The sequence below is a fragment of the Heptranchias perlo genome, chromosome 8 (genome assembly GCF_035084215.1).
Source record: "Heptranchias perlo isolate sHepPer1 chromosome 8, sHepPer1.hap1, whole genome shotgun sequence".
Lineage (NCBI taxonomy): Eukaryota > Metazoa > Chordata > Chondrichthyes > Hexanchiformes > Hexanchidae > Heptranchias > Heptranchias perlo.
This window is the reverse complement of record NC_090332.1, coordinates 25,742,203-25,759,047: the sequence shown is the minus strand read 5'-3', so window position 1 is coordinate 25,759,047 and position 16,845 is coordinate 25,742,203. Positions and strand designations below refer to the sequence as shown.

The 16,845-nt window shown below is 43.9% G+C and overlaps 1 protein-coding gene across 11 annotated transcripts in view; it reads left to right on the top strand.

Moving 5' to 3' along the window:
- LOC137324491 (echinoderm microtubule-associated protein-like 4) overlaps window positions 1–16,845 on the top strand; it is a 350,494-nt gene that overhangs the window by 254,406 nt on the left and 79,243 nt on the right. For 10 of the 11 annotated variants that reach the window (XM_067988817.1, XM_067988815.1, XM_067988814.1 and 7 more), the window contains 2 exons: window positions 7,093–7,216; window positions 11,659–11,808. In XM_067988817.1, the coding sequence (XP_067844918.1) occupies window positions 7,093–7,216; window positions 11,659–11,808 (274 nt within the window). Of the gene's footprint in view, window positions 1–1,863; window positions 1,983–7,092; window positions 7,217–11,658; window positions 11,809–16,845 lie in introns of those variants that run through there. The other variant, XM_067988822.1, reaches the window with a different exon arrangement.

The following is a 16,845-nucleotide window of genomic DNA, read 5'->3' as shown; positions in this document are numbered from 1 at the left end:
AACCCGGAAGCACAGGTAAGTGGCTCCAATTAGCCTGCGATTCCGTGCGGAGCTCACTGATTTCACCGGGCGCGTGTCGACCCCCCCGCTGAGAACCCGCCGCCCTGCTAATATCGAGCCCTAGGAGATTGATGGCGATCATGGGACAAACAGAAGACATCACAGACATCCATTGACGCACAAGTAAGTAAGAGAGAAACAAAAAAGCGATCAGATGCACCAATATCAGAAAAGTGAAAAATCTCACTGAAATCAATATGCAAACAAAGGCAATGGTTGCAAAAAAACCACAAAAGAGTAAGTGAGAGCTATGTATCCAACAGATAGAGACAGATAATGTCAAAGCAACAAAATGGCTGTCTCACAAAAGTCAGCAACAGAGGACTTGCTGTGAACAATACCATAGGAGAATTACTGGTGATTTATTGGTTAACTTGAACTCTTACATCATCCATTCAGTGCTGCCAGAGATCATAATACCTTCTACCTTTCATAATCTTCAGTTTGCATTTAATTTTAAAATACATTTTATGTGAAGTTTGCAATTTTTAGACAGTTAATATTTTTAATAAAAGCTATTTGTTATCTTTATTCAGGCAATATGTAGACATTTGCCCACCATTCTGGCACAAAGTTGCATGCTTCCTTATCACAAAGATCTTTGTGATGGTAGTGGTTCTGTAATATAAGGAAGCTTCATTGTTCTGAATCTGCCTTGTTTAGACTGCAGGGTAGATTTGGTGACAATGGATCACTGCGCATGTGCGACTTTAAAATGACTGCCATGTGCAAATCTCTTTCATATGTAGTTAGCGCAAACTTGCATTTTGACCTTGCCAGTCTAACTGGCTCTTTCCTCAATATTGGGGATGGTGACCAGAGTTAGCCTGCCCATGACCAGAATCAAAATGGCAGACCAAACTTAAGTTCTGGTAGCACTAGCTATTAATATTCACTGGTACCGCCACACATGATTGCAAATATCAGGAAAACTCTCCTCCCAAGGTGCATTTTGTTGCTTCCAAAAGCAGTGTTGTCACTTTGTTGACAGCATTTTTGTGTTCTTGCCATCAGAGGGCAAGAACCCTATAAAATAATCGGTGACACCAATAAATGGAGTACCAACACAACCTTATAAGGGAGTCTCATGTATACAGGGTTACATTTTTATTTCAACCCATTGGCTGACCCAAATTAGATGTTATTACTTAATGTTTCACACCTCTTGATACTCAGGCCTAGAAATTCAGTGGCACCCGAAAATAGGACTTGGCGCGTGCTGCATGCATGTGTTCACTTGGGTAAAGGGACCTCTATCATGTGTCAGGCATGCAACCAATCCTACCGGTGCTGCTTATTGGCTGCACACCTGTTCGGAGAGGTGGGAAATAAAGGAAACACTAGCTCAGAAACTGGCACTCCACAGAAACAATTAGTCGGCTTCATTGAGAAGAGGCATTTGAGGCTGGGAAAGTACGGAGACCTGAGTTGAACAAAGGGCTAGGAGAAGTGAAGTGTGGGAAGAGGAGGGAGCTGAGGAGGCAGTGTCGAACAGATGGCCTCAATTTTGTGTACAAAATACGTGCCATTTTGCAAGGGCTGGGATTGTGGCCATGAGGATTGAACCTGCAAATTTGTATATTTGCTATAAAACTTGTAAAGTTAATTTTAAAATGGTGTTTCACAATTTGTTATAAACCCGATAAAAATCACTTTAACTTATTCTTGGTGAGAATTTTGAAGGTGAAGAAACAGGCATAAAGCATTTGAATGAATAAGATATAGATAATATCAACATTGTCAAATATCTAGGAAACTTAATCTTCATTGTTTTGTAGATTATCCAAAAGCTTAGAACAGATTTAAAGCATTTAGGATACAAACAATTTTGAACACTTTTTCTTTCTACTTCAAAAAGTAAAGACAAAGAATTCCCCACGGCAGGGTGTTGCTAGATCTTTGCACCAGGATATCATTTCTCAGTAAGTTCCTTCCTGTTTCCTCTTGTCCCAAGTCTGGTTTTGTTTAGTTGATTTCAGCAAGGGTGCTGTATTTTGAACCAGATTGTTGCACTGCTGGTGGACCAGCAAGTTTTTCCAGGATTAGTTAACCCTCCGAGTGCTGAATTTCCTCAGGAAATAAATATGCATACATGTAATGCTGCAGACATAATGTTTGGCATAATAACACTTCAGCTGTCACATCATTGTGTATCTGTTTACAGACATCTGGTAAAATGATGCTCAGTGTTTTCACCAGCACAGCAATGTCTGTTTAGGCCGCAAACGCTCAATCACCTTTTACTGCACCAGAATATCCTCTATACCAGCAATGCTTGTGGTTTCTGAGACCTGATTAATGCTGAAGTGGTAGTTTTATGCTGTGCATTTTTACTTATTAGGCAGAAAATAGTGTGTGATCTGAAATCCGTACATATGCGGTAAGAAGTAACCTCAGGAGATATTCAGTGCTACAGAAGCTTTTACAGGTTGCTGCGTGCTTTAAAGCCCAATTTTTAAGGTGGTGCTTCTTATGAGAAAAGAAAACAATCTTTGTATATTCTCTCTTATTAACAAGTTACTTGTATAATTGAGAATTTTTGACCAACAGAAGTTTCCACTTACCTGCACAAAACCATTTTTATGGTTGCTATGTCCTTATCTGAGGTTAAAAATACAGATTCAAAACTTTTGCTGTAAAACGGGGCTGATGCTAAACTCAAAACAACACTGCACAAGTACCAGGATGCGTGAGCCTACAAATGCACAGTGGTGATCCAAGTTTAAGAGGAACTCTGAATGTCCAGTGTCACCTGACGATATATACATCATATCTAACTACAGGTACAGTATCTACCAGTCTGAAGGCTCAGGCTTGAGCCAGTTAGAATTCCCCTGATGGTTCAGTGGGTAAATGCACCAAGTAGTGCAGTACTGAGCCATACAGGCTAGAAAGTTTCCTGGTACAGTCCCTGATCTGTGCTGAATTACTTGATCTCAGCCAATGTGGTCAGTACAGGTGGGACAATTGCCTTTGGTGTTATAAGGCTAGTGAGGGAAAATTAGCAGTGTTGGAAAGTGCAATAGTGGGGAGCAGGGTACTGGGTGGCGCAGTGGTTAAGTACTGGCCTTCTACCTGCAGGACCTGGATTCATATTTGACCCAGATTCATTAAATGAAAATCTTCTTTGCTGGCTGTAAAGATCTAGAGGAGGAGGGATTTTCAACTGTCAGTCGCCCCATTTATGAGACTTGCGGCAGTTGAAAATGACAGGGGAACAACAGCCGCCCCTTTGACGCCCAAAGTCTAACTAATGCGATTTTCAGGCTGGCTTGTAAATGCCAACACCCCCACCAGAAATAAGCGGGAAGCTGTTTACATATGCAAATCAGGGTCCTACGCCAGTTGTAGGATCCCCTTTGCAATTTTCAAGTACAAATGCATGTTGTACATTTGTATTGGGTGGTGAGTGGCCTAACTGGTGGCCACTGAAGGGCGTTCCAAAAATAACCTGAATATTTATTGGGGGAATTTTTTGGGGTCAGGAGAAGATGAAATGCTCTTCCTGGTCCAACAAAAATGCAGCGGCCGGATGTTAGGTAGGCCTCCCCTAGGATTGCTCATAGTCTCCTGATTTTCAACTCCCTAGCTCGGTGAGCTAGGCAGCTAATAGTTTATTTTGTACAATACAATGTAGTAATTTTTTACTTTATTTTCTGGCAGATGACATATCAATAGAATTTTAATCTTGAAGCATGTAGTTTGGCCTGAACATCTGCTTACATCAACACCTCAGGATTGATTTTGGCAAATTGCAAAGAGGCGTGCAATAACAATTCATGACATTTTAAATAATTAGTAATGCCCTGGACAAGATAATGGTAGTGTTGGTGATTTTCCAGTTATTCTAGATAATTCTTGTTTCTAATCATTCTTAGGATTCCAAGCTTTACCCATAATAGACTTAGTTTGATATCTACCAGTTTTGTACAAGTTAATTAGCACATTTACTCATGGCAATGTTTGAAATAGGTTGCACTAAGTTTGTTGCCCAGTTTCTTTACATAATTTCTGTAAGCCAATCTAACTTATAATTTGGTGAACTTTGAAGGAGCACTGTTAAAGTTATAATTCAAGATGATTTTAGCAATATTGCATTTAAAGAATGTGATGAAATGCTGTAAAATGACTTGTGGAGTACACATGCACACCCCTTGGATACTCGGGCCTTCTTATCTACTGAACTGTAAAGGAAATGCCTTTCATACAACACTGAAATTAGTTATCCTCATGCAATATATATAAAATCCCAAACCAGTTAATCATCCAGGACACATTAAAAGTCGAGCTGTTTTTAAAAAATTAATTTTCATAGATTCCAAATAATTCAGAATTTTAAGCAATTTTTCTTTAGTTAAATAAGAGAATTATTTTTTTAAGAAATCAACAATATGAATTTCATTAATGTTCAAATTTGACAATTCACAATTCAGTAAAGAGAGGCCCCTAATTTTTGTTGATCAGATTAAGTTAATATGGACATTTTTAAACCTTTTTATATGCAATTCAATATGATGTACCAACTTCCCATTTGTTTTTTTATAAACAGTACTCTTTTTGTCCCCTCCAATTCTCTCTATTCAACCTGTGCTTGGATGCTACAGTTTACAAATGTGCTAAACCTATTAAATGCAAGGTTTCCTGATGAATGCATTGGAAGAAAAAGATTAGCCAGTTTAGGGCAGGGAAGAGGCATCTATTTTTTGCATTTCTCTGTTTTCCTCATTTCACTTCCTAATTTGCATGGTGCTTGCCTAATTTAATGTTAGCATAAATAACCAAATGGCTTGGCTGATTACTTGCAGGGGTGTGAAATGGAGAACTCCTTGGGTCATGACATGTTAAAGGGTAGGTTTATGTAATCCAAATTAAATTGATAAATATGGAACAAAAATTGAAAGCCCTATTTTAGCTCAACACAGCAGGGTTGTGTTACGCTTCTTACATTTTTGGAGATTTATTATTCTGTCTATAAATTCTAGAGATGGATTTCTGTGACGGCATATTTCCAATTCAGTTAGGGAGATTAATGACATGGGCATGGTGTCAGTAGGAGGGGAGATGACATAGTCTGAACAGGCCCTTTGTGTAGACCTAAATTAAAGAGCAAACAAATGTGCTTAATAGTCCTTTTTTGTTATCTTTTTCTGTTCCTGGTTCCACTCTTATCCAGTCATGTAATGGCTTCTCTTCCCACATCGCTACCTCGAGTCCCCCGAAAGATCCATCCTTGCCCCACTCCTATTTCTTATCTACATGCTGCTCCTCAGTGACGTCATCTGAAGGTACGACATCAAGTTCCACATGTGTGCTGACGACACCTCGTTCTACCTCACCATCACCTCTCTCAACCCCTCCACTGCCTTTGTGTTGTTAGACTGTTAGTTCAAGATCCAGTCCTGGATGAGCCGTATTTTCCTCCTTTTAAATATTGGGAAGACTGAAGCCATTGTCTTTGGACTCCGATACAAACTCTGTCTCCAGCCACCGATTCCCTGGCCACTGTCTCAGGCTGAACGAGTCTGTTTGCAACCTCAGCGTTCTTTTTGAGGTGAGCTTCCGACCCTATATCCTTTGCATCACAAAGACCATCTACTTCCACCTCAGTGCCATCACCCATCTCCGTATCCTAACCCGAACCAAGTCCTGCTCACTCATCACCCCTGTGCTCGCTGACATATATTGGCTCCCAGTCCACCTCGATTTTAAAATTCTCATCCCTGTGTTCAAATCCCTCCATATCCTCATCCATGACTATCTCTGTAACTGGCTCCAACCCTACAAACCTTCAAGAACTCTGTGTTCCTCCAACTCTGGCCTCTTGTGCATCCCCAACTTCCTTCGCCCCACCATTGGTGGCCGTGCCTTCAGCCATCTAGGCCCTAAACTCTGGACTTTGCTCCCTAAACCTCTCTGCCTCTCCACCTCGCTTTCCTCCTTTAAGACACTCTTCAAAGTCTACCTCTTTGTCCAAGCTTTTGCTCACCTGTCCTAATGTCTCCTTCTTTGGCTTGGTGTCAAATTTTGTCTGATTACACTCCTGTGAAGTGCCTTTGGACATTTTACTATGTTAAAAGCACCACATAAATGCAAGTTGTTGTCTTTGTGATCTTCAGTTATAACTGCCATAATATGGGACTGTGGTTAGCATTGTATGGGTTATTGAAAAAAAAAATTCTGCTGCTTTTCCAAATACATGACAATTTATTTTTTTAATTGTGTATAAAAATGTAGGTCAATCACTACACATTTCATTTTGAAAGAAAAAGCTACATTTTGATTATCTTAGAGAGCAAAGGCTTATGTAATTTTGGTGCAGTATGTGGTTGGAACGGGTGGATTTTCTCCAAAATGTATTTACTTTTAAATTTTTTTTGCATTATTAACCAATTCCCTGCCTCCAACTGTTCTATATGTGGTATAAATGTGATTTTGGCATATATTTTACACATCTTACCCATAGCCCAGAAATGTCTTTGTGCGATGTCAGCATATGTGCACTTAACCCATTCATATGACATTACTTTGCCCACTATTTCAATGGAGTTGTTACCCATTTTTTGTGCCTAGTTTTGCAGCTTAAAGGATAAGGGTGGTACTGCTAAAATAACCTGAGGGATTGCAGCTTTAATTTTCAAAAGAAGAAATTAGGTAGATAACCAGAAAGCCATCTGTGACGTCGCCAGAAACAAATCTATAGAATGTCATGCTGTGGTATAAATTGGTGTTATGGTTTCTCATTTATGTGTTAATAGTTCAAAGTAATTTGCGTTAGAGAAAGCACTTTTCAAGATTTTAAGCTACACAAAATGGCCAATTTATGTGGTCTGTAGTGTCAAAGTTAAAATTTTTCAAATGTCATGACCCAAGACTTAGCTTTGTTGAAATAAAAAAAAAGTTAAGTCCTAACTGCTTTTTACCTTAAAGGATATCCACATACTCTGCATTGCTTGTAGCATGAAAAACTGTCTCGTCCAATTACAAAATAATTAAATACTTTTAAAGCTAACAGGAGTTTTTTTTTTTGAACAGAGGGAGATATGATCAAGATGTTCATGCGTGGGCGTCCGATCACAATGTACATTCCTTCTGATGTAACAAATTATGACGAGATCAAGTCAGAACTGCCTTCTGAGAAGCTGAAGCTGGAGTGGGTGTATCCTTGTGCAGTTGCTTGTTTGAAAATCATTTTAAAAGTAGAGGATACATGATGGGTACATGATGGATATGTCATTGTGTATACTTACATGCCTGTTTATGAAATATGGGTACCTGTTTGGGGGTGTAAAGTGACGTGTCATATTCATACATCATTGTGGTGGTACCTTAACTTATTCAAGGGAGTGAAGTCATCTGCTTAAGGGCCTAGCCTGATCTTCTGTTTACTATGGACTCTCCACTGCTGCCTGCGTTTCTCCCACTTCCAGGCACCTGCTCTCTATCAGGCTCCCAGTCTCCACTTCCTCAGTTGTGCACAGCCAATGGAGCACATGAACAGCCAGCATGCATTAAAATCAAATTCTGCACTCTGGGCAATTGTAATAGCTGATGGGACATCTTGTACCTAGATTTTCTTTTCCAGTAGCTAGAAGCTTGGGGTGAGGGGGGCTCATCTTGTATCTGGGTCAACTTATACGTCAGTATATAGGATCCTCTTCCAAAGAGCGTACCCAACTGTGTAACATGAACAATGAACTCACTACAATGTTATGGTGTGGGGTCTGCCTATTGGGTAAACAATAAGAACATAAGAAATAGGAGCAGGAGTAGGCCAATCGGCCCCTCGAGCCTGCTCCGCCATTCAATAAGATCATGGCTGATCTGATCCTAACCTCAAATCTAAATTCATGTCCAATTTCCTGCCCGCTCCCCGTAACCCCTAATTCCCTTTACTTCTAGGAAACTGTCTATTTCTGTTTTAAATTTATTTAATGATGTAGCTTCCACAGCTTCCTGGGGCAGCAAATATTCCATCCAACAGGTGCTTGCTACATTTTCTGGTTTATACTATTGGCATAATAAATAAGTAGATTTATATGATGCAGTGCCACTTTCTTTGCTTTTACTGGTAGCTGTGGGATTGTCAAGTTTATTTCTTAGTGTATAATTTTTCTGCAGTTTGTGAATGACGTACTAACAACCACAACTTGCATTTATATAGTGTCTTCAATGTTTTTTTTAAAAGTCCAATGTCCTTCACAAATAGAGGCAAGTAAGGGAAACAGATACTGACCCAGGAAGGGGGAGATTAAGAGGGATAACCGAAGGCTTTGATCATTATCCAGCTTCACTAGTAGTGTGAACACCAGTAAAGACAGTGACATTGGATCTTTTGGCATACCCTATATGAGTGACACTAAGAACATCTTTGCGTTCCCTAATGGGGCACAGGCGATGACTTGTTTGTATGTATTCGAGATTGCCTCAACCTTGGTGACTAAAGCGTCCTTGGTTGATTACATCATGAGATGGCATGTCTCTGAGTACTATCGATGTATATAAACATGATGACATGGGAAGCGTTACTATCTTGTGGAATGTATCGGAGTCAACAGATGTTGTTTGGCTTAGAAAAATTGACATGCGAACACAAAGGAAGTTCGGGATATAGCAGATTTTGGTGTGTGATTGTGGGTATATAGGTAGGAGCGTAAAATGTATTTGTTAGAATATTCTCGGAGCGACTGGACTGCCCGATATCTTAACGCAAGGGTATTTGGGACTGATCAACCCAGAACCTTGTCGGCATTAAGATTTTGCCAGATTGTATTGCAATGTCTTATTTAGTGTGCTATAACCTGAACTATTGTAGTTTAACATCTTTTACTACTTCTTAATAAAATCTTTATGCTTGGAGCAAGACGTACTCACAGCCTGTTTGTAAAATTTACCGAACTATTAAACAGAACTTACACCCTACTAGAAGTGCATGTGAGGACAGAATGTGCCTTGGCTGTGATGCTCATTACACTGAAATAATCTCCTGACACTCACTGAGGCTCGCATGTGAAGGAGGGACACCCAGTAATGAGTCAGTGGGTCCTTATAGCTAACAGAGGAGACTTTCATCCCATCCGTTAGGGCTGGATTTGAATCCAGGTCCCAGAAGAGAAAGGTCAGTGTCTAATCCACTCCACTGTCGAAAAAAATATCCTGCTAAAAATATTTTTGTTGTATTTGTTTCCTTTTGTGTTTTATTCCACAGATGATGGATGATTATATAATTATAGAGATAATTAATTAGCTTAGAAATTCCAGCTCAAGCTATTGACACCACTTTGTAGATACTTGGGCTTTCCAATTAACACTTCTAGTTACTTATTATGAAAAAGACTGATTATGCTGTAAAGATCTGAATGACTCTTAATGATTTCAACCTGTCTGTACAACAAATATATAGGGTATTTCACTGAAACTTACAGTTGTGGCCTTATTCCAAAATATTATCCTAGAAAATTAGCAAAAATTGACAAATAGCTTTAAAAAGCTTACAGCTCAAAAACAACGTTGAATATTGGCCTTATGCAAGCTTGTCGTCATTTAAGATGCAGGCATACCCAACGTTCAATCATTTCAGGGGGAAAAAAATCAAAAGTACTCAAAAGCACAGTTTACAGCAAAGGCGAATATAGAAATTACTGAGTTAGTGCTGAAGGCATGAATTTTACATTCTAGCGAGTTCTGGGATCTTGCTTTTTGAATTTTGATTTTTGAGTGCATTTTCTGGAGTTTTACTGCAATTCTGTCTTTTAAGGCAAAATAATCTCTCCTGGAAGAATTAGATATTTTAAATATGAAAGTAAAAGTAGTTGTAGGCACTTTAAAACAACATAACTGAGTCCAGTACCTTTCATTGAGAATCCAACCCCAGACACATCATGTGAATTTGTGATCTGAAACCTATTATAACATGCACCTACAATAATCCCAACTAATAGCACATTCTACATTCACAACACTGCCTCACTATTTCATCTGTCCCTGTTCCAGACCCCATGTCAGCAGTTGGGGAATTACCCCAATTCTTCTAATATTTTAAATAATTTTCTTAATATTTTAATAGCTTCGGGATGAGTCGATAACAGAAACAAAACCTATGAGCTGAGTTCTGACATTTCCCTTTTTTTTCATCTTTTAGATACTGATCAATCTGCTGCATATTTCAAACATTTTCTGTTTTTAAAACTTAAAAAAAACAAGGCTGGAAATAAATGTTTTGCAATAATAGACAGGTTTATGCCTTTGTTAAATTAATGGACAGAGGAATATTATTTAGATTATTATTGTCATTCATGTGGACTGCTCTAATATGGTTCATGTGGGCTATTTCCTGGCTACTGCATGCTAATAAATGGATCTCCACCAAAAACACTTAAACAAACTGAAAACACTGCAAAATTACAGACCATTACTACGTGCTCCAGCTACCCACACATACGGCAACGGTCTGTATCACACATCATAACAGTACATTAGTAAAATCCAAAATATGGAAACGTTGGTATATTTTTTTTAAACATACAACACATTCACCGCTGCAACGCCACTCTCTATTTTATTTCTAAACCATGGTAATTCCATAAATGTAGTCACAAACGTTTAAATAATAGTAGTCAATGATTCAGGATACATCTTCCTTATCTCAAACAATGGCTGCAACTAGTCTTGAAGAAAATAACCCTTCACATAAGATAACAATGCTACATTCCAAGCTGCATTTTAGCAGTTAATATGCTGTGTTAACTTCTTTGGGGACAAACACTAAATAAATGCACCTGTAACTATTACTTGTAGAAACTATCAGATGATCTTAAAACTTTCCTGGCTCAGGTTTACGTGCAACAAAGAGTTGGAGAAAGTAACAACTGATTGGTTCTGACAGGCTCCAGTCCTGCCATCCGATCGGTTTTATTGGTTCTGACAGCCACTAGTTCCAGCATCCAAGTAATTTAATGATTGATACTGGCAACCTCCAATCTCAGTAAAACAAAAGGTAATTTTCTTATGAAACCCTAACAAGCTGACACATAGGTTGAAATTCTGTCAGTTTAAAATGCTGATAGTTGTCATGTATGAAATTATTACATTCTTATTTATGCAGTGAAATATATTTATTTTCTGAATTCTCCTTACTTTATTCTTGCCAATTTTATTCTCTTCCCTCCTGAAGGTATTGAATTCTTGCTGAGATATGGTTCCTCCCTCTTAATACCTCCCCAACTGGACATTATTCATGTGCGAGACTTCACAGTGAGTGGCATCAGCTATTAAACTTCAGGGAGCATTTCAGTTGAAACCAATCTTTTCCTCACCTGATGTACTCACAAGCACACTCTTTTTCAGCAAGATTTGCTGAACGTGTTCAATAGAAGCAATCTTTGCTGATTTTTCTCTCCCTAACCTACTAAGGCCATTTGTAGTGATTATGCCACTGCCTAGATTTGTATCACCTAAGTAAAACAGATTGTGAATCAGAATGGCCTTTCAGGTCTGTATGACTCAGCTATTCACTGGATAAACTTGCTGAGCCATTAGGCATAAAATTCAATGTGCAAGGAATATACTTTAGTTAAATATTACCTTGACTACAGAAAATAGATACGGCTATCGAGGAAGGGACTGTCGCTCCAATATCTACCTCCTCCCAACTGGAGAAATTGTCTATTTTGTAGCATCTGTTGTGGTGCTGTATAATGTCGAGGAGAGGACTCAAAGACACTATCTGGGGCACACGGATTGTGTTAAATGGTAAGCTCATTTACAATTATTTTTTGCCAGAAGTTGGTGTGTTCAGCAAAGTACCCTTTATGTAAAAGTATCACTTCTACTAAAGCATGAACAGAAATAATCTTTATTTGGTTGATCCTTTCAGTATGGTATTTATCATTTAGCTACTTGAAAACTCCATAAAATAAATGTAAATCCTCCTATACAGTATTGAACGGTGGGAAAAGAAAAATGATTATGCACCAGGGCATTGCATTTCCAATAATGGGCACATCTTCCACCTACACATCTATTGTAGTTTTCAGAGGAGTTGCACATTCTGAATTTTTTAATATAATGTGTATGTGGATGTCTGTATGTGTATATATCTTTTAAAAATCTTGTGCATGCATGCACTTCCGGTCTGCACAACCTGAGTTCCTGTAGTCACATTTTTGTCACACTTTCTGTGTCAACCTTTTCCCATTATAAATTACTATGTCTATATTTATAATGGGTTGTGGCTTTGTAAACTTACCACTCTTGATTTGCAGTCTGGCCACTGGTTTCCCACAAATTGCTCAGTATTTTCAGCAGCCATATTTTTTCCCTCATTCCGGCAGGAAACCACACTGGTGAATTAATTTTCCGCCTGCCCGCAGCAGATTGAGACCCTGCCAATTGTAATGGGCAGGACTCATTTAAATCCATCCGGCCGACTTCCCACCTGTTCTGGGCGGGAAGTGGCAGAAAATCGCACGGTGTGGAGGCTGCCCCCGACACCAGATATGTGGTGGGATCAGTTGCCAGAGCTGTCCCATGGGGGTCTTGCAATTGGGTAGGGGGGTGCGAGTCAATGGCAGCGGAGACCTAGGGCCCGATTTTAGCACCCGGTCTCGGGTGCGTTCTCGGCGGGGGGGCCTCTAAAATCCCGAAATCGAGGAGCGGGACCGGATCGCGCCTCGATCCCGCCCACTTCCGGGTTCTGCGCTGACGTGCGGGGATGCATGCGTAGCCCCCGCTGGTGGGAATCCCGCAGGCAATTAAAGCCAGCGGGGTTCCACTTGAGTGTATTTATCTAGGTATTTCAGGCCATTAAATGACCTGATTGAGCTGTTTTTTTAACAAGTGTGGGATTTTACGGTGAAATGAGACTGTTTCCCATACTGGGGGAAACACTCACACTCCCAACGGACGTGTTGCAGCCAGCAGCCTGTGGCAGCTGCCAAGGTGCATTCCACAGGTCGGTGGGGGAGAGCCTTCACGAACGCAGGAGGACACTCCGTAACATTGGGCAACGCCTGCCCTCCACCACCCTCCTTCAAGCAAGAAGATTCACCGGCGTGGAAGTGCAACCCCTGTGCGAGGACACACTTTTCTAGCGTGCACAACCCCGCAGACCTACACCTGCCAGATGGGTGCTGCGTTGACATCCTCGGAGGACGAACAGCATGACCAGCCTCGCAATCCACGCCGTCCACCTCAGACGTGCATCCCCACAACACGGTGCTGTGGCACATCCACCTGCACAGCAGGATGGAGGGCATCCGCAGAGAGAGATGCGTCGCAGGAGGCACTACCCACCGCACAGGGTCTACAGACCGAGGCTCAGCTTCATGGACCTCTCTGAGCAGCAGTGCATACGTAGGCTCAGAGTCACTCGCCAGGTAGTCGCCGACATCTGCAGCGTCCTTAATGACGAGCTGCTCCCGGATGGACCAAACAGCATCTTCTTACCCGTCGCCGTCAAAGTCACCACTGCCCTTAACTTCTTCGCCTCCGGATCCTTCCAGGGTGCCACGGGGGACATCACCGGGGTCTGTCAGTCGTCTGCACACAAGTGCATAAGGCAGGTCACCGATGGGTTGTTCCGCAGGGCCTCGACCTACATCAACTTCGCCATGGATGAGCGCAGCCAGACGGAGAGGGCGGTTGGATTCCATGCTGTGGCTGGCTTCCCACGGGTGCAGGGTGTAATCGATTGCACCCACATAGCAATACGGGCACCTCCACATGAGCCAGGGCTGTTCATCAACAGGAAAGGGTATCACTCCATGAACGCCCAGCGCATTTGTGACCACCGCCAGAGATTCCTACACGTGTGCGCCAGATACCCTGGCAGCTGCCACGATGCCTTCGTCCTCAGGGAGTCCACCGTCCCACCCCTCTTCCACCCACCCAACACCGGCAACGGCTGGCTCCTCGGCGACAAGGGATATCCCCTGCACACGTGGCTTATGACACCTCTGAGGAACCCCATTACCGAGCCGCAGCGTCGATATAATGACAGCCACGTTGCTACCAGGTCTACAATTGAGCAGGCTATAGGGCTGCTCAAGATGCGCTTCAGGTGCCTTGATCATTCCGGGGGAGCGCTCCAATACACGCCACTCCGAGTGGGACGAATTATAGTTGTCTGCTGTGCCCTGCATAACATGGCACTACAGAGAGGGGTGCCGCTGGAGGAGGCCCCATGCACACCCGCCACCCACATTGAGGACGACAATGAGGAGGAGGAGGAGGAGGGAGAGGGAGAGGGACGACCCATGGGCCGAACACCGGCTCACCTGCGTGCTCGTCAGGCCAGGGAGGCACTCATATGCCAACGGTTCTCCTAACATCACACTGTGTGAGGCGTTCACATGTCATAACGTGCACAGATGCGGGTCCATACAGGCTCCCTCCACAGAAGAGTGGTGCCTGTACACCTGCACCCACTGTATTATGCCCAATGGGTGGGACGGGGTGGTCGTCGTCATGATGAGGCGCACGGAAGGGACATATTGTACAAGCCGCAGAATTATGGACAAGAGGTGGCTGCATTGGTGAGAAAAAGTGAGTTTATTTTGTGTTGACATTCAAAGAGTGGAAATTATAAAAAAAAACAAATAGACAAACACCCTGGTGCAATCCCTGTGTGCTCACAGAACTTTAGGCTTTCGTTTCCGGGTACCCCTACGTGGTGCTACCCCTGTGGCTCCAGCAGAGGTGGTGGCAGGTTGCTTCTGTTCGTGCCCTGACCTGGTAGATGCTTTGGGCCGACGCCCCCTGGGTTTCGGTGCCCGTGAGGGCACCTCCACAGACTGCTCCTCCTGCACCTGTGCAGGGGCAGACTCGGCCACCTGGAGAGGATGGACTATTGCGGGCACTGGTTGAGAGGGGGGCAACGGGTGAGACGTGGGGGCGCCTTGAGTAGCGTCCACACTTCCATTTCCCCGTTCACCATCTTCCCTCTCATGGCCAAGGCCCACATCACCCCTTCCACCCTGCTGGACAGCAGTTTGGATGACGTGGGTGAGACCTTGCAAGGCCACCTCCAATGTATCTGTCAACCTGTTGATGGCGGCAGAATGTTGCTCACCCTGAATCTGAACAGCCGTTGTGAGGGCCTGGATGGACTCATTGGTGAGCTGTGCGTGACGCTCGAGGGAGGCTAGCCTGTCTTCCACCGCAGACGTTCCCACACCTACCCGCGACACTATCTCAGAGATGCCTTCACGTCCCTGCGACACTATCTCGGCGATACCCTCCTGCACATGTGCCACCATTCCCCTCATGCAGGAGTTGGACTCCTCCATCCTCCGTGCGATTTTTGAGAGTGCGTGTGGCACCTCTCCCAGTACCTCAACAATGTGCCAGTGCCCCTCGACGACTCTCCTTTTGACTGGTGGCCCCCTGGGTTCAGCATCTGGGTCCGGCTGAGCAGAGCCTGGAGAAGAGTGCTCCCACCGACGCGGACTCTCCGCGGCTGACCCTGCCACCAGGATCTGCTCATGCTCACGTGTGCGCAGTGACTCACCATGTGCAGTCCCAACTAACTGAGGGGGGGGACCCACCGAGGTGTGTGTATCTGCGCTGGTGGATGCAAGGCTCATGTGTGACGATGCACCCTCAGAGACGGGCATGTCCTCTGAGGAATCGCCCTCAACCGAAACGTCGATCGCAGACGGCCCTGCAAGAGAACAGAGGGCAATATCAGGCATGTGTCCAAATGTGGCAGCGCGGCATATGCCATGTGATGCTAAGATCATTCGCGATCATGAGTGATGAGTGCCAGCTTTCCCTTACCAGCCGTTTCGACAGAACCAGCCTCGCCATCCGCCACCGACAGGCAATGCAGCGTGCGGCTGATCTCCAGTGCCTCGACCTCGGCGTCTGTCAGAGCCACCTCGTGTGGCGGGCCCCCTCCGGTGCGTGCCCCAACGCGTACGTTCCTGCCCCTCTTCTCCTGTGAGGGCAAAACACAAAAACGTTATTGAGTGATGATTACAATGTGAGACGCTTCAAGCATTGGTGTGAGTGGGTTGAGCGTGTGCCAGATGGATGGGAGGATGCGTGTGCCACATGGCCATCCCATTGTATGGGCATTGGGGTGTGTGGTAGTGGTCGAGTGGGGACAGGGACGGTGGGTACGTGCAGGCACTGTGAGGATGATAGTTGGGTGGCTGTGAGGATTGGTGCGGGAGCGCAGTGCTGTCAGTGGAGATGGGGTTGTGAGGTGCTTGAGGTGATGTGGAAGACGGAGTGACGCAGAGTGCGTTAGTGTACTCACTATCCCGGACCTGGTGAGGTCATTGAATCTCTTGCGGCACTGAATCCAAGTGCGGGTGGTGTTGCCCCTGCTTGTGACCTCCGCGGCCACCTCCTCCCATACCCTCTTGGTGGCGCTGCCAGGGCACCTCCTTCCAGCCGTGGGGAACAGCGTCCAGCGGCACCTGGAGGGCGTGGTCCGTGAATCGGGGAGCAGCCTTACCCCTGCGCTCCTCCATCCTTCATGGATTGTCGGTTGTGGCTGGAGGGGCTTTGGTGGACTGCCCCTTTAAATAGAGCTCCACCATCGCTCAGACGTCAATGCGCATGCGCAAGCCGCCGGCACGCAGCTGAGAAGCGCGGAACCCGTAACTGCCGGCTAATTACATCAATCATCCCGCGATCGCGTGCGCAACGCACTCAATTCGGACGGCGCATTTTTCTCGAGCCCAACTGACCACCCGTTGCCAACCCGCACCCCTGGTAAAATCGGGCCCCTACACTTTCCTTGTGAGGCCGGAGGAGTACTCCTGCTCTTCCTGGCCCCAC